Consider the following 17,995-nt stretch of genomic DNA (forward strand, 5'->3'; position numbering starts at 1 on the left):
AAGCAGCCGACAGGCTCCTCCCCGGCTCCCCGCGGCGCTGCACGCCGGACAGCGGACGCCATGCAGTCGGATGATGTGAGTCTCCTGATGCTCGGACACCCCGGGGTTGGGTCTGCGCGGGGCTTTCCGCCCGCTGTAGGAGACACAGAAACCGCGTACTCGGCCAGCCCACTGCCTCTTGCCACTCCGGACGCGAGGCCTTCAGAACCCCGGTTTTCGAACAGGAGGTTCTCACGCGTGTCTGCCTGGGATCTCCGACCCTCTGCCCTAGCCCGGCCGGGGGTTCGGACACCGCCGCCTCAGCCCGCGGGGTCGACGCACTCAGGCCTTCGTGCCCTGCCGTCAGCTATATGGTCCCTTAGGACTCGGGGGCGGATGAGCGGGACACGGCGAAGTTGAGACTTGAAATTTCAGGGTGCTTCTCATCCACGCGCACGGTGCTTTTCCTGTGCTCGGTTTTTCTACCGTCTGCCCAAGTCACAATTTCGGAAGGACTGTAGATTCTCTCCTTTAGCTCTTTGTTGGAGAAACACTCAGTGCTTCCCTGCAGTGTGCCGGGTATTGTGCTAGTTACTGGTGATTTGGGCGTTAACAGCCAGATAAAAAGCCCCGCTCTCTCGGGGCGCTCTGGTAGGGAAGACAGGTAATTAACAAGTGGACGAATAAATAAAACGATTGCATTGTGTAATAGTGCGGGGAAAGACAGACCAGGGGTGATGAAGTAGAGCGTTACTAGGAGAGACCGCTCAGACAGGGCTGGTCAGGGAACGTTTCTCCGAACAGAGGACGTTTGAGCTGACATCGAAAGGATGAGAATGAACGAGCCGCTGAGGGAAAAACTGTCCAGGCAGTAGAACAGTAAAGTGCAGAGATCTGGAAGTAGGAGAGAAGGACTTTATTTATTTATTTTTATTATTATTATTTTTAAGATGACCGGTAAGGGGATCTTAACCCTTGACTTGGTGTTGTCAGCACCACACTCTCCAAGTGAGGCACGGGCCGGCCCCTGAGAGAAGGAATTTAAAGAACACCAATGTGATTGTTAATAGGAATCAAGAGGAAGAAAGATAAGTCGGATATGCTTGCCAAGGGAAGATCACGTAGAATCTTGCAGGGAGTACTTGTAAGGTTTTTAATGGGGAATGACAACTGATAGACTTTTGTGAAGTTCTGTACTTGCTATATGGGAAGGACTTCTGAAGGAGATAATGAATGAAAGCTAAAAGACTCTAAAGTATGCTGAAAGTAGCTTCGACTATGGTAGTAACGGTGGAGATGAAAGAAATGGATGAATTTGAGATTGACTGAAATGGGGTAGACTAGGGAAGGAATGCCATATTCTTTTGAGGTGTCTGCAATTGAGAGCTCCATTTGGATATTGATATTTATGATGCTTACCAAGGTCATGGGTTCTGATCCTCGGAATGGACAGTTGCCAGAAAAAAATATATATATTTATGATGCTTTTTAGACATCCAAGTGGAGTTGTCAACTAGGCAGCTGGAAGCATATACAAGTCTCATGCTCAGGAAAGAAGTCTGACCAGGAGACGACAATTTGGGGTCATCTATTTAGAAACAATATTTAGAATGAGCTATCTACTTTTCCAGGTTCATTTCCTCTTACCTGGTTCCTATCATTTCCCACCCAATATGCCTATAAAATTCCCAGAGTGTGTTCTGTTCTTTTACCCTTCTTCATGTTTTTTCCTGTAACTGCTTTTTCCCAGTTTCTCAAGTCAGCTCACTCAAAGGCCCTCATACTCTTACACACACACCTCTTTGAGTCCCTTATACAGACCGCTACTTTTGTGATGCTTTGTTTACATATCTTTCTTCCTAACTAGATAGATAAAAATTCTTTAAGGAATATACCTTCCTTCATTCAACAAATACTTGAGTGCCTACTGTGTGTCAGGACTTGGAGATGTCAGTGCCTTACATAAATTAAGTACAGTATACAGTAAATGCTGAATGAAGAGCACATTAGTTAGTGGAGGATAGCAATAGATAATTTTCCTTGCCCTTAATAAGGTAAAATTATGGTATGTATAACCAAAAATCCAGTACCACGCAGCCTCTAACAATGGATAATGAACATATTAAGTAAAAAAGTTACAAAATATATAATATGGTCTCATTTTTGTTAAAAAATATACACAGGCATATTACAGTTGGTGGAATGTACACACATATATAAAAAATTCTGGAAAAATATTTGCAAAATACTAATGAAATTTTATTTCTGGGTAATAGGGTTATAGTTATTGCCAATTTGTATTCAGTTTTTCTACAAGAATCTTTTTTGTGTAAAGAAAAGAAAACAAGTTAGGCTATTTTACAAAATTCCTCATTCCTTAAAGACTCCTGGATAAAGCAGGCATTGCCCTAGGGCATTGTCTTCTTGAATACACAGGACATCTATTGGGTCAGCACAATGGAAATAGGTTTTTATTTTGTCTTGCAGGTTATCTGGGATACACTAGGAAACAAGCAATTTTGTTCCTTCAAAATAAGGTCAGTCTAGTTTTGTGTCTTAGATGAAGATTCCTTCATTTACCATCTTATAATCTTTGTTTCTTTTCTACCATTCTAGAACCAAGACTCAGAGCTTTTGCAGAAATGAATACAACCTGACTGGACTATGTAATCGGTCATCCTGTCCCCTGGCAAATAGTCAGTATGCCACTGTCAAAGAAGAGAAAGGTAACCCTCCAGTTCTTTTTTTTTTTAAATGTATAACTTTATTTTTTGGTGGCTGGCTGGTACGAGAATCTGAACTCTTCCCCTTGGTGTTATAACACTGCTGTAACTGAGCTAACCCCAGTTTTAACTTTCATGAGAACTACTCAACATCTTTTAAAAGAATGTTCTTTAGTCTTTCTGTAAATAATATTAAAGGTATTTTACTTTTTCCTTCAGGACAGTGCTACTTGTATATGAAGGTTATAGAACGAGCAGCTTTTCCTAGGCGTCTCTGGGAACGGGTAAGACTTATAACAAAACAACAGTGACTGTTGATCACAAGCAAAAATGCCAAATGCTTTTCCTTCTTTTGTTGGCCATATCTAGATTAAACTTTTGAAGCCAACCTCATTAGGCCCCATAGGTGTGTTGACAGTGAAGACCCAATAAGTCATTTACCCTTCCCCTTCAAGCTCCCTTTTTCTGTTTGGTAGGTCCGGCTTAATAAAAACTATGAGAAAGCACTGGAGCAAATAGATGAAAATCTAATTTACTGGCCCCGTTACATTCGACATAAATGCAAGCAGAGATTCACCAAGATCACCCAGTACCTAATTCGAATTAGAAAACTTACACTAAAGCGACAGTAAGTATTTGGTCATTCATTTACTTATTTTTAATTCTAACTTTCTTTCCATGCAGCATGTTATGAAGCTGTGAGATTGCAAAACCACTAATAATGCTTCCTATTAAATTTAACTTTGTTTAATCTTTTTTGATACGCAAAGAAGGATAAACTACTTCAGATTAAAAGTGCACTCTTTGATTCTCTATGATTCTTAAAACAGTAGAGTACAACTTAATTATCCCCCTCTCTGCCTGAAAATGTGCTCATAAAATTTTCTTTGTAACTCCCTGAGGAAATCTTAATGTTATTGGTTTAAAAATGACCTAAAATATGTGAATAAGCAACAATGTAAGGACTTTACCCTGAAATCATTGAAAATCAATTTTAAAAAGTGATACAAATTCACAGAATTAACAGAATACCTTCTCTGTTAGGGAGTGTTAGGCCCTAACGCTTTTTCCTTGTGACCTGCAGAGAATGCTGATGGTGATGTCAGCCTTCTGTAGAAATCTCCTTTTTCTTGGTTCACCGAAGCATTAATCTTAACATGGTGAATGCCTCATGAGTCTCAGAATGGCTAAAGAAAACAAAACAGCAATATGAAAACATATGTAAAGATGTCTGACTTTTTGTAGCATTAAACTTCTAGAAAATTTTAAGTAATGTATCTTGCTGTGTTGGCTTAAGCCCTATAAAGTTAATTCCCTTTTATCTTCTCGTCTTTTAAAAGGAACACATAGCACATGAACCTGGATTTTCTGATAATGTGTTTTATTTCCCCTAGGAAGAAACTTGTTCCTTTGAGTAAGAAGGTGGAGCGTAGGGAAAAAAGAAGAGAGGTAACTTGTTCTGACATTCACAGTTTCTGTATTTCCATTGGGAGAGAGCTGTGTAGGCAGGGTTCATGAAAAAGAGTCAGTCTGTGTAAACAGTTTAGGCCCTGGATAATGGTTCACTAATGGTTAACCGTATTAGTTGCCCTAATACATCTAATTTTTCATGTCTTAAGTTTATGACTTTCAAGGCAGGTTAAACTCTGGGTGCTTTGGGGACATACGTAACGTAGAACAGAAAGAATACCTTAATTAGAGATTCACAACTCCTTGTCTGAAATCTTTCAGGTCAAATGTTTCAGAATTCAGAATTTTAATGTTGTCTGTCTTATAAATCTTTTATATTACCTTCATCAGAGTTTGCGCATTCTAATCAAACATACTGGTATTTCTGTGGTGAAAAATAAGAATGTTCACACTAGATGGATTTTTTTTTTTTTTTTTTTTAATGTCTTTAAGTAGCCTCATGTCTGTTCTGGTCATAAATTGAGTTTTTCAAATTCTGAAATAGCTATTAAAGAACTGGAAAATACTTTGATCTGGGATTATTTGCATCTTTGAAGTAAACTGGGCAGGTTTGTTAATAAAGTAGTGAATAGTGATTGTAATACTATCTTGTCTTTGGAAAATATACTCTAGTTAGGAATTTCCAACCTCTGTCCCAGAAAATAGTCTGCCTGTCCACTTCATTGATACCTCACACAATCTGAACTTTCTTATGTTTCAAGGTCCAGGGATCATCTCTTCCTTACAAGTTCAAACCTTCAGTTATTCTTGGTATTTGCTTTGCTTACCTCCCTTTCACCAACACACATTTGCCTGATCATGTCTTGTTAAGAAAACCTGTAATAATCTTTTGGTGTTTTTGTTCCCTTTAATGAGGGAGAGTTCTGTATCTCAACTCTGTCATATCATTATCTCCAAACTTTTTTGATCACTCACCCCCATCAATAAAAGCTTTGAACATGTACTCCCGGTGTTATTGTTGATAAAAATTATTGTACTCCCACTAATAATATTATGTATATTATAAATAATAGTTTGTGATGTAGTGAAATGAAGTTCTGGTTCTTAGCTGAGTATAAATGTGTTTAGGGCTTAGGTAGCTGATAGATATCTCAGATACATAGAGAAGTGTATTTTTGATAGTTTGTATTAAATACTTGCTCTTAATTTTTCAATCTCCTCCACCAATTATGCAGAAATTTTTGTTCAAGTCCAGCTGGCAAAATTTCATCTTCCCTGACTGTCAAACAGGTGTTCTTACAAACCTTTCAGAAGAAATTAAATTTTTCTATTTTTACCAAATGTGTTTGAAGCCCTCTGTGGTGGATTAATGGGTACAAAGCTATGCTGTCTACCCTAAGTGAATCAGTGTACAGCATATGCATGTATTGAAACAACACACTGTACCCCACAAATATGTACCATTAAATGATAAAATTTAAAAAAATTTATAAGAAAATGTAAATGGGTGAAAGTGTCTGTTTCCTTTTCTCAGCTTTTACAAAGTCTGGTTTCAGGGTTGCTAATTTTCTGAGACACTGAAATATGTATGTAGACTTACATGTTTTGAATATCTATCAGAAGCTTTGTTAGGATTTAATTTAGAATACTATTTGTAAAACCACAGGAATTTTAAAACTGAAAGATTTCCAAGAAGGTTTGACAGTGAAAGAAGAAAAGTATCTGGTTGGAGAGGCAGAAGCCTCAATAATAGCGAGGGAGAAAATGATTATATCATCTTTCTTTTAGTTAAAAAACACACAAACTTGGTAGTTTCTTCCACTTCTACAGGCTGAAAAATGAGTACTAATAAAGTAAATGGGTTTGCTCTTTTTCTTTTATAGGAAAAGGCATTAATAGCTGCTCAGCTGGACAATGCCATTGAGAAGGAATTACTGGAGAGACTGAAACAAGATACGGTGGGAAAGCTAATAGCTCTGGGGTACAAATTTTATTTTTAGGTGGTAGTATTGTGCTAGGAAATATTGGAAAATGTATTTTATTTTTAAAGATGCTAGTAAGATCCCCATTCTGATTTTATCCCTGGAATAAAATTAATCCATATAGGCCTGGCTTTCTCATTTTAGTTCATTGATGCAAGCATATAAAATGCTTTGGTTACCCTTGATAGACTCCAATTGAGCCCTTTCCCTTTTTGCCATTATTCCTTACTCCCACTCACAAATGCAACAATTTCAAGTCTCTGTATAAAAGCCATACGGTTTTGCCCCTCCTACAAATTACTCTATATTTTTAAGATTCTTCAAATTTATTATTCTCTTTTTAAAAATGAGTGTCATTTACGTAGACAACGATTAAAATACACTTTTCCCTTAATACTTCTTGTCAGCAAAATGACATTTGTCCCAGTGCATGGGTTTTGTAGACTACTAAATTTTAAATGATCTGGTTTCATCCTCCATAGACGCTATCTACTTGATATTAACCACTGATTATTTAAATGTCAAAAACAGGCTTTTTAAAGACACTGCCAGCTCTAAGTTGAAAATTACATTGAAATATTAATAATATTACTTATTTAATCACCACTAAGGTGAAAATAATGTGTTTGTCCGATAGTGGAACTTCAAATGTACTATCCAAATGTAGTTAAAGCCATTCTGTGTTTGTGTGCTTCAGTATGGCGACATCTACAACTTCCCCATCCATGCCTTCGACAAAGCCTTGGAACAACAGGAGGCAGAGAGTGACTCTTCAGATGTTGAAGAAAAAGACGACGAAGAAGATGATGAAGTAAGTCTTGTTTGTTTTTGTTTTGTCAAGCAGAAACCTATAGACTTAGATCTATTTTTATATAATTGAGAGACTGAATATCATCTTAATGATTTCTGTCTTAAGCAGAAATCATTTGATCATTTTTTTCCATCATGAGATTAACTTTGATTTAGCAGTGGCTGCTTTGTTCTCCAGACTCAGCCAACAAACTATTTATAAGATAAATTTGTCATATTTACTGGCATTCTAAAATTTTTCCTGCCTGGTGACAAATTATAAATCCCTAGCTTTATACAGATTTTAACCAATTAGAAGGATGTTTTACCTCTAATGATTTAAATCAGGCATGAGAATTGTCTGACATCCCTAACATTTTTTAATTCATAAGTATTAAACTTGAGAATAACTAAATTTTGGTTGCCTGCTAAGAAGACTCTGATTCTGATTATGTTATTTATCAAAAAAATAAAAGTAGATGCCTAAACCGAATCTTCATTATGTATTTGGAATCTAACAGCCGTGTTTTATTTTAGGATGTGGGAAAAAGAGAATTTGTGGAAGATGATGAGGTGGATGAGAGTGACATAAGTGATTTTGAGGTGAGCTTTATGGTAAAAAGTAATTGTCCTTTGGCTTGCAGCAAAAAAAATAGGGTTTCTGAACACATACAGATAAATAAATCCTGTAGTTTGTTCTAAATTGAGGGGACAATCATGGGAGTATGGAGAAATTTCGCGTTTTCTCTCTTCTTTTACCTTTTCTTTCCCTGAATTAGGATATGGATAAACTGGATGCCAGCAGTGAGGAAGATCAGGACGATAAATCATCCAATGAGGAGGAAGAAGAAAAGGCCCTTAATGTGAAACACAAAGGCAAAACACCCTTGAAAGGACCATTGCAGAGAAAACGAGCCTATGTAGAGATAGAGTACGAGCAGGAAACAGAGCCCATGGCCAAGGCCAAAACCACGTGATTTCCCTTCAGACAAAATCGGACTGAACATTTGGAACTTCTTTTTTTATCTTAACCATGTACACACCTCCAGTTTTTGCTCTTTCATGTTGTATGCAACACAATATTTATGTTTTTAATATTTATACGACTTCAGTGGGGCAAGAAATCTGGAATGGGTAGAAGGAAGCCTTAATTTGTGAACAGAGTATTTTTATAGCATATATGTTGAAGTAACAGCTTGAGCCCAAGAAGCTTAACAGATGAGTTCTTGAAGCTGGGATGAGATTGTGGGTGTAAATATTTCTAAATTTTAAATGCTAAATTCCTTGGTGTGCTTTTTTTCTCCCAAACTTTATTTAGAAATGGTGGAACTTCAATTTTTTCTTGTTCTTTCCCTCCTCCTATGGAGGTAAAAGGAAAGAAAAAAGGAAAAAGAAGCTCTACTTACAATGTTTAGTGTGAAAATACATTTTCCTTAAATAATTTCAGTCATACAATCTGGGACAGAAAGAAAATCCTTTCCTCTTGGGACAGTAATACAAATCTTAAATTGCATCGTAGGGAGCGCCTTCAGAAACCTGCTGCACTTTTCTCATACAGTTCACCACCTTACTGTCTTCACAGCTTTGGAGGATTTTGGCCAGGAGACTCTGAAACATGAAAGCAAACAGGTTTTGATATATTTCCCCCCCACCTTTTAAGCCTTGTTTCTTTTTTTCTTGGTATTATACTCAAAGAAGGAAGGAATTGATAATACTGGGGTACAGTTCACCAAACATTCAGAACAGGTATTGCTGTAGAAACTGGTAATGTGCTTGCAGATGTCCTGCAGGCTCATAAAGCAGCAGCTTAATTCCAACCAAGGCAAATTAGGTAGATGTAGTGCTTGGGGACTGCGCAATATTAAAAGCCTAAAATGAAATAATTTGAATAAACTGACAAAACAACAAACGATACTATCTAAATATTTTTAGGATACAAATTTCTTTCATGCTGCCTTCAGTCTTTCAAATTAAGATTTCTAAATGGGGTAAGAAAAGAGGCAGTAGTTTTATCAAATACATATAAAACACATATAGCTATTATACACTGTGGCTTTGAGGAATTAACTTCTGTGGAATATGGAACCAAAGAAAGAATTCCTATGTGGATAGATAAGAATGTGGAAAAACATCTACCTAAGAGATACTTATCCCTGAAAAACTGGAAGCATTTCTGGTGTCTGAATTACTCTACATATAATGCTCCGTGAGGCTTATTGCCTATTATTTAATTTTTTTAATTCAGAAGACTAGAACAGAACTTAAATTTTACACTTTGTCATGATGCCTTTCGCATTCTCTCTTGTCCTTTTGGTCTAAACCGTTCTAAATAACTTTAAAAGAAGAATTAGCTATTGATCAAACTCTATTGAAGGCTAGAGGGCTCAGAAGTAGAGACTTAAAACTCTCCATGTTCATTTTCAGACTTGGTCCAGCACATAAAATAGTTAATTATAATTAATCATAGGAAATACTTAACGATAATGAGGTCCAATTGAAACTGAGTTGCAGACTCTGCCTTACCTTCACCTGTCCTTGAGAACAGTGGTCCAGGACAATCAGGCAGTCTGTGGCCTCCTGTAGCAGGGCACTCTTAACAGGCTCAGGTGTAAGGTTCGGATCCCTTGCTACATCACATATCAGTTTCAAGAGAGCCTTCAGTAAGACCACAAGTCTGCAGGAAACTCTGGAATCAAGAAGAAAAACTATGTTTATATTCTCAATCAGGATATTAAAATTGGAAGAGACTTCAAAGGCTGTCTAGAGGAAAGCCCTCATTTCATTAAATGAAAAGAACCAGAGACCACACTTCATATTTGTTAACCTCAAGTCTCCTGTTATTTCTATAGCATTCTGCATGTGTACACACACACACCTGCCCAAGAATGCCTTGCTTCCTTCCAGAAACTTGGTTCTACAGTAAGGAAACAGCCTCATCATGGGCTGAGAAGGGGGATCTCCCCTTACCAAGGGCCTGTACTTTTGGCCAGAGAACAGGAGAGAACCCAAGATCCTTTAGATCTTACGCCATCTTAGGCCTGCAAGTTAAAAATGTAGATAAAAAATAAGCTTGGCTTCTGGGACTTAAGTGTCAATTTGAATTTCCTGTCATTTAGTTTCGGATCTCATCTTACCATCGTTTAAGTCCAGGGTATTTACTTCTAAATATTAACCTTTCTAAAAGTTTTCAACCCCTTGATAAAAAAGTTTTGGAAAAGGGCCAGCCCGTGGCTCACTTGGGAGAGCGTGATGCTGACAACACCAAGTCAAGGGTTAAGATCCCCTTACCAGTCATCTTTAAAAAAAAAAAAAAAAAAAAAATTTGGAAATGGATAGTAGAGACAGCTGCACAACACTGTGATTGTACTTATACCACTGAATTGTACACTTTAAACTGGTAAGTTTTATGTATTTTTTACCACAATTAAAAAAACCCTAAAACTTAATGAAAGCTGGAAAATAACTTGTAATGTGAAAATATGCACAATAAACCATATGTCTGGACAGAAAAGTTTTCATCTGAAAAATATTCAGCATTTTCCTAAGATTTGTTTACCTCTTAGCCCTCCATTTATCATTCAACTTACAGCCTGCTGTTTTCTCCACTTCCATGCTCCAGCCCCTCACACACAGACCAAACATATTCCTTTAAGCTTCCTACATTTTGTTCATTTCTCCCTTGGAATCTTGGTCTGTGCTCTTTAAAGGTTTATCATATAATCTGATTCAATTTCATTCATCCATCCATTTTATTTCAGTCCATTCATTCTTCAATATTTGTGTACCTAATACCTGGTGCTGCGTATACTTTGGGAGAATGTAACAGATGCGGTCTTCCATTCTGGAATTTTTAGTTTGTTTGACAAACAAACAGTGAAGACAGTAAACAAATGCAATTTAGTTACAGATGTGACCAAGGGAAAGACAGTCATTGGGGAAACTGACTCTGCATCCCTTGTATATTTATAAGGAAGTGAGAGATAACATGTTGCAGAATAGATATTACATATTGAGGCACCAGATTCTCTAACTGAATTAAACTTTCAGTTAATTCACGGAAGAAAGCCTTTTGCTGACTCAAAAGTTTGAGTTCCAGTTTGGATTTATTCCTGACACCTACCCCAAGCCAGATTTGGAATGCCTTCTAAGCAAGCATATCCTAAATTAGTACTCTGATCACTGCAGATGTTATGATATGCTGTGAAATACTCCATTCTCAATTACATTAAGGAACATGAGGATGAACAAAATGAAGCATGTCTTTATTACAGCACTTCTAAATGCCCTTTAATATTCTAATATACATTGTTAGCTGAGAGAGATGTACAACCTGTAGGGTTTCCCAACTTATTTGACCATAGAATTTCTTTTCCCCCAGGGACATCAAAGAGTACCTCGGTAGGTTTTCTTCAGTACACCAATCTAAGCATTCTTAGGACATCCTTGAGTTAAAAGAGAAGCGATTTAAGTGTCAAAATCTGGAACTGATGCCTGATGAAGAGTCCAAATATGAGCACCTTGAAGTAACTACAGGTATATTTTATCTTTCCAATGCCATCTTCTCAGTTCAAAATCCTATAGGTGTGTGAAAATGTAAGGTATTCAAACACATGGTACTAGGCTGGCCAGTTAGCTTACTTGGGACAGCACGGTGCTGGTAACACCAAGGTCACGTGTTTGGATCCCTGTACCAGCCAGCTGCCAAATATATGGCATGTCCTTAATACTTTGTACTGAATGTACATCTGGGCAAGTTCCAAAGAGAAAATCGGCTGAGGTTTTGCCCATTTTAGCACACCTATCTGCTTGGCTGCTATACCTGGGCCAAGTATGCTGCATGAGAAGTTTTAAGGTTTCCAATATCTTCAATCTAGCCTCCTCCTCTGGTCCATCATAAACCTCCAGATAGCCAAGGATGACTCGTTCCAGCCTCTTCCAGTGCCGGACAGTTAGGATCCCCAATCTGAAAACAAAAGAGGAAATGTTAAGACAGAAAGTTGATGTTGGGGAGTATGGCCGGACCAGCAGCCCAAGGACTGACTCACCTCTTCACAAAAGCTGGTAGGTTTCTCGCATAGGTCCTGCGTAAGAGAAGCCGGTGCTCTGGCTCCATGTGGGTCAGGATCAGCTGCAGTACCTCATCACAGTGTGTGGTGGGTCGAGCTGCATCCCCCTTCCAGTGCAGGGCTTTCTCCAAGACAGGGAATAAATCCAGCAGACACAGCAGCACAGCCTAGGAGGAAGGAATGGAAAGAAACTGTATATAGTTCATCTATTTGCATTCACAACACTCACTGATTTTTCTAGGAACTTCATTCAGCTACTGCCCTTGGGGTCCTTGTTATACAATTCTAAAAGACACAACTAATAAATACAATAAGTGCATATCACTTTATATTTTCAAACTCTTTTTGCATTCTTTATCTCCATCTGACAGTCTCAATACTTTCTCCTTAGGACTGTTCTTTGCTAATTAGTTTTTGTTTTGTTTTGTTTTTGTTTTTTAAAGATGTCCAGTAAGGGGATCTTAACCCTTGACTTGGTGTTGTCACACCACACTCTCCCAAGTGAGCTAACCGGCCATCCCTATATAGGGATCCGAACGCGTCACCTTGGTGTTATCAGCAGCACCACCCTCTCCCAAGTGAGCCACACGCCAGCCTTCTTTGCTAATTTGTAAAATGGGAGGAATGGCAAAGCTGGGACTTACCCAGATTTTAGGAATCTGGATAAGTCTATTGTCACTAAGTCTAACTGACTTAGTGATACATGATATTTACATGTACTTTCAATAAAACTGGTCCAAAATCTAATCTAAGATGGTCTAAAACACTATTTTAAACAAATTTTATCACCCTATCTGAAGTTTTAGTGTCTGGGCATTCCTTTTTAGCTCTCCTGGTATCTTTGGTTTTTCTCTTAGTGTTTTGGGTTTTTAAAAATCTTTCTCTACCACCTTAAGAGCCTGCTATGGTTTGAATGTGTCCCCCAAAGCTCATGTGCAGGAAACTTAATCCCCAATGCAACAGTGTTAAGAGGTGGAAACTTTAAGAGGTGATTAGGTCATGAGGGCTCTGCCCTTGTTAATGGATTGATGCCTTTATCACAGGAGTGGGTTCATTATCATGGGAAGTGGGTTCCTGATAAAAGGATGAGTTCGGCTCCCTTTCCTCATTGTCTCTTGCTCCCTCCCCCGCCGCCACAACCTCTCATATGTGTGCATGTGTGCTGTCTTGCCCTTCTGCCTTCCTCCATGGAATGATACAGCAAGATGCCAGCCCCTTGACCTTGTACTTCCCAGCCTCCAGAACTCTAAGGAATAAACCTGTTCTTTATAAATTACTCAGTCTCGGGTGTTCTGTTATAAGAATACAAGATGGACTAAGACAGAGCCCTAACCTTCTTGGCTGTTAGTACCTGGATTTTCAATACCCTAATTATCATTTAAAAAGGAAAAAGAAGGGGGAGAAGGGGAAGATAGGGAAGGCATAAAAAAGAAACAAGGTTGCTTCTATCTCTTATTTTTTTCTTTTTCTTTTTGATGGCTAGCTGGTATGGGGACCAAATCCTGACCTTGGTATTATCACATTCTAACCAAGGAACTAACTGGCCAGCCCCCTCTACTCTAATTTTATATAACTTGTTTCTTCTGTCTTGAGAATGTTCTTCCCCCCTCCTAAGAAACTCCTCTTCATCCTTCATAAGCAAATATCACTCCCTTCCCAAAGTCTACTAAAACCACCCCCAACACCACCCCTAACTTGATTAGCTGCCTATTGCACCAACACACTTTATGCAAACCTCTTCTGATATAGTTATCATTCTGTACTATAGATATATCTATATCTGTATATATATTTTAATATATTTACATAAATGTCTCTCCAAAGGTTGTCTTAAAGCCAGAAACCCCATCAGATTAATTTACTATTAGAACCTACAGTGGTTACAGGCACATAGTAGGTACTCAATGTCTGTTGGATGAAATACTAAATAACACTAAAGTATCCAACATACAAGGAGTTTCGATTATGTGTGCTGACGTAAGGCAGCACAAAAGAAAAAACATTTAAATTAATAAAAATAGAACTTTTTTGGATATAAAGCCACCCCCACGTGGTATATAATTGACCCAGATGAAGACAAAACACTGGTTTTTCTGTGGAGAGTCAGGAATGTGGATGCCTGGTTGGTGTTGAGATATTTTTAACTTGGCAACAGCTTTTAGTTATCATCCTCACTTTCCAAGAGAGCAAAATGTCTCAACAATTCCTACTCAGATAATGCCATCTTCTACTCAAGTTTAGAGAACCCAGACATAGTTATGAACAAATCTTACAATTACCTGAACGAGGTCATGCTCTGGTGCGTACAAGTGGTTGAAAATGGCATGGTATACGACCTGGGCTCTGTTATACTGGAGCAGATCAGCAGCTGGCTGCAATCAGACAAATTATCCAGTTAAAAGAAAAGTTTATGGTAAGGTCTGAGCATAAGTAAAAAAGTAAAAAATAAAAAAGTTTCCCAAGATTGGCAAAATGCTGGTAATTTTTGAAAATGGATTATGGGTATGTGGAAATTCATTATACTACTTCCTCTACTTACGTGTATATTTTAAAAGCTCCATAATACAGAGGTAAAAAAAAATTTCCTTGAGTAATAGCTTGCATATTTCGGTACAGTCCCCTTCAGGTTCTGATTTTTTCCCCTCAGGACAGTCAACTGTTAATTATTCAAGGTCTGGTTACTCAGTTTGATAATGACTCATGCTTTACTGTTTCTTCTATAATTATCATTTTAGTTATTATATCACCTATGAGATAAAACTTCTACCAGGTTGTCAGAGGGAAAATATAGAGAAAAAATAAAAATGAGTGAATTTAATGACTTAGCAGTGTTAACAGAAGCCAGTTAATAAAAGACATAAACATAAGCAACAATAAAATAGTGATACTATGAATGAGGAACATGTATGAATAAAGTCTGCCCATCAATACAGATGACAGAGAGCAGAGGGTTGCTTACCACATTAAGCACAATGTGATGGAGGCAGCGTACTCCCAGGATTTTGTTCTCAATTTGATAATCATCTGAGATGAGCAACGACGGGGGAAGTATTCTTTCCAGATGTTGATTCAGCCAGGGTCGAGTGACCTGTTGCAGAGTCCACGAAAAGACATGTTTGATGGCAGGGTTATTCTTCCAGGATTCCCTAAATTGATACATGGCACCACATGAAGTGAAGTGACATGGTGACAAGTAGCAAAGAAAATTAACCAGTTCAAGCTAAACAGTATTTTCTTGTCCTTTAAAAAAATACATCCCATATAAGATAACTTTGGATTTTACAATACACACTTTAAGATTTGGATTAAAATAATTTGCATAGCTTACACTAAATTCATTTAACAATCACCTAGAGTTTTGGATCTAAAGCTTATCCAAAGAGAAGTAGCTATTTATAACCAGAGCTACATGAAGGACCTTTGGTAAGGGTGGTGGTGGTGGTTACAGAGAAGATCAGTTGAGAAGGGAGAAAGGAGTAAAGGGAATGTCTCAGTATTATTATAAGGGAACAAATGAACCAATATTTAAACAATGTATAAGCTACAAAGTGAGTTCACACATGACTCAACTAATCCTCAAAAGAATAACTGCTTAATAAGTATACTCCTTTATATTACAAATAATGAAACAGATTCAAAGAGGCTGTCTAACCTGGTCCCACTCAAGGCAATAAAAAGAAGCACCAGACTCAAAACCGAGCTTCTTAACTCCAAGTTCCCAGCAAAATGACAGTTACGGACATTTTTTTCTCATCATTCCAGTGCTACAAATATTAACAAAGTAGGAAGTGGAAACTCAGAAAAAAACTTTAACTAAAGCAATCTAAATGGTTTTCATTCTTTATCACAAACATTGCTTCCCTATCAAATAACAATCCTTATCTAATAAGTAGCAAAGGGTGTCAAGATCCCACAGTTTAAATTCAAACTATAACTTTAAATCCTCTCCAAATCCTCATCCCCACCTAACTTAAGAAACTTAATTACAAATAAGTCGTACAGAATTTCCAGTTTTCCAAGGCAGTTGTCATGAGCACTGGAAAAAGTACCGGAAAATTGAATATGAAGACCTCAGTTATAATCTGAAGTTTGCTATCTAGTTATAACATTTATAGCAAATCATGACCTTTGTAGACATTTGCTATTACAGCACGTTTATTTTACTGAAAAGACTGAGTTACTTTGAGCTCTAACATTCTAAAACATGAGGCTGAAGCTCCAATCAGTGGAAAAGAGCAGGAGTACTCACTTATTCAGATGGGGTTTGAGAAGCCCCATTATCACAGTAAATCTCCCTTTCTCGTCTTCATTTTCTCCACGTAGAAATCCTGCCACAGAACCACATTCAGTAACTTGAAGCAGTAAGGTGAGCACCTTTCCAGCAACATCCTGAGATCTCGGGCTAGCCCATGGTTGCTCCAGGCTGTGAGTGATGGCAAAAATATAGATGGGTCCTGTCAAGTGACGCAGGCCCGTCTTCCATGCAGGGCAAACCGGAGAATTCTTGGCAGCCTCAAGTTTCCCCAACAGGTTAAGTAATAGTAACCCAACTTCTGCTGCTTTGTCGGCCACTTCGGAGTGACCATCAGCTCTACCTTCCTCGTCCTTGGGTGGCGCGGCATACTTCTCCAGGGCTTTTGCCACCTGCCCCAGTGTCTCGGGCATTCCGCGGAGCGGTGTGCCACTCCCCGCAAATAATCTGTCACATTCTGTGGCTTCTATCAGAGCCCCGAGGTCTTGCAGAGCTACATGTCGTCCGCTGCCCCGTCGTGCTCCCTGGCTGGTAAGACGGTGCAAAACCTTGGAGAAGGCCTGTTCCAAGGTGGAGGGAAAACACTCTCCAGGCAAGGAAGAGCCTTCCCGCCACGGGGTTTTCTGAGCGCTGTCAAGCTCCATTCCTCGGACTGCAGCACGGAAGGGCTGGTCTCCCCCAGAGGACGAGGATGGAGGCGGGGAGGGGCCCGTTAACAAGGGAGAGGAGAGACTGACCGGGATAAGAAAGAAGCGTGTGTAAGGGAATGGACGCTGGAAAAGGAAGAGCGTCTCTCGCAGTTCTCGGACTGGTAACAGTAAAGTGGAGAAACTACGCTTGCCTTTCTCAAGACTCAAAAGAAAAAAAAAACTAGAAGCTAAGAAATACGCTCCTGAGCTAAGACGCGCACACAACCACTGGTACCTGCTACCGTCCCCGCACAGCGTCTCTGTCTAGCAAGGCCCGGAACTAGCGAACAGCGCTGCCGCAAAGCACAAGGCTAGCTTCCGCCAACACTGTCGCGACGCAGTATTGTCATTTCACGACGTGCGGTCGTAAAATAAAGAGCCAGGGTCAGAGAAAAGGCAGGAAAGGTGGAGCTACGGAGAGTATATTTGCATAGATAATAACCCGCTCGCTAATTTTGTGAGTTTTCACTTATTAAGGTAGAAATAAAAGAATCATTACATAATAGCAGTGTTGTTTTTAAGACGTACAGAATTGTTTACGTCAAGACAGGATATAGCTGGACTATGTGAGTCACCCTATCTCAAAAATAAGTGGCACATACTTAGGATTCGTTAGTAAAGCAGCTGCAGACGATCCTTTCTCGGTTCATGAGCGTGATGATTGGGTTTTCCACGCTTTTGTGTGACATGTGCCTCCCTGTAAATCTTGTTACGACGTCGGCACATTACCCTTCTGACGTGAACTGAAAGGATCTTAAGTTTGTCGTACTTAGAACGTCAGTTGCACGCGTGCAGTCTTCCTCCTGTCGTGGGTTACTCCCTAGATACGTGCAGAGTCAAGCGTTACTATTGGGGGATGCGGTCGTATGTCCTGTGTCCTCGGACGGCTCGCTAGACGTCGGGGCTACTCTCTCTAGCCACCCCCGCCGGAGGTGGGTCGCGCCGGCAGCGGAGTCATCCCGGGCGCAGGCGGCAGGTGGCGCCCGCGAGCCCGGAGAGCGGGGGTCTGCGGGGCGCGGCGGGCGCTGGTCAGCTCGAGTCGCGGGGTCCCGGGACCAGCCGTCCATTGGTCTGGTTTTGAGTCTGCGAGGAGCCCCGGCCTGGT

General features: G+C 39.3%; 2 protein-coding genes and 1 non-coding gene across 3 annotated transcripts; 2 read left to right on the forward strand and 1 right to left on the reverse strand.

The window, feature by feature from the left end:
• MAK16 (MAK16 homolog) lies at positions 1-13,225 on the forward strand. The gene is made up of 10 exons (XM_063076783.1): positions 1-75; positions 2,467-2,516; positions 2,596-2,705; positions 2,922-2,986; positions 3,179-3,330; positions 4,097-4,151; positions 5,996-6,070; positions 6,792-6,905; positions 7,421-7,486; positions 7,663-13,225. Exons 1-10 carry the CDS (start codon positions 61-63, stop codon positions 7,858-7,860), a joined length of 900 nt encoding a protein of 299 aa, XP_062932853.1. The 5' UTR covers positions 1-60; the 3' UTR covers positions 7,861-13,225.
• Positions 8,344-17,149, reverse strand: TTI2 (TELO2 interacting protein 2). Its single transcript, XM_063076782.1, has 7 exons — positions 16,199-17,149; positions 14,909-15,095; positions 14,229-14,321; positions 11,929-12,116; positions 11,703-11,846; positions 9,407-9,569; positions 8,344-8,491 (listed from the first exon to the last, which is right to left on the reverse strand). The coding sequence occupies exons 1-7, from the start codon at positions 16,843-16,845 to the stop codon at positions 8,387-8,389; spliced, it is 1,527 nt and encodes a 508-aa protein (XP_062932852.1). The 5' UTR covers positions 16,846-17,149; the 3' UTR covers positions 8,344-8,386.
• Positions 17,150-17,523: 374 nt separating this feature from the next.
• Positions 17,524-17,629, forward strand: LOC134362323 (small nucleolar RNA U13). Its single transcript, XR_010021599.1, has one exon. It is a non-coding gene; the product is annotated as a small nucleolar RNA U13 (small nucleolar RNA).
• The last annotated feature ends 366 nt before the right edge of the window (positions 17,630-17,995 follow it).

The sequence above is a fragment of the Cynocephalus volans genome, chromosome 13, assembly GCF_027409185.1.
Source record: "Cynocephalus volans isolate mCynVol1 chromosome 13, mCynVol1.pri, whole genome shotgun sequence".
Taxonomy (NCBI): domain Eukaryota; kingdom Metazoa; phylum Chordata; class Mammalia; order Dermoptera; family Cynocephalidae; genus Cynocephalus; species Cynocephalus volans.

What these genes read in the sequence shown, in the direction of transcription:
- MAK16 (XM_063076783.1), top strand. An exon ending in GTAGGGAAAAAAGAAGAGAG is followed by an intron (nt 4,152 to 5,995) that starts GTAACTTGTTCT and finishes TTTCTTTTATAG; the next exon opens with GAAAAGGCATTAATAGCTGC. An exon ending in GTGACATAAGTGATTTTGAG is followed by an intron (nt 7,487 to 7,662) that starts GTGAGCTTTATG and finishes TCCCTGAATTAG; the next exon opens with GATATGGATAAACTGGATGC.
- TTI2 (XM_063076782.1), bottom strand. Translation starts at nt 16,845, where the DNA reads ATGGAGCTTGACAGCGCTCAGAAAACCCCGTGGCGGGAAGGCTCTTCC. An exon ending in CTCAAACCCCATCTGAATAA is followed by an intron (nt 15,096 to 16,198) that starts GTGAGTACTCCT and finishes GTATCAATTTAG; the next exon opens with GGAATCCTGGAAGAATAACC. An exon ending in ATGCAGCATACTTGGCCCAG is followed by an intron (nt 9,570 to 11,702) that starts GTATAGCAGCCA and finishes TCTTGATTCCAG; the next exon opens with AGTTTCCTGCAGACTTGTGG.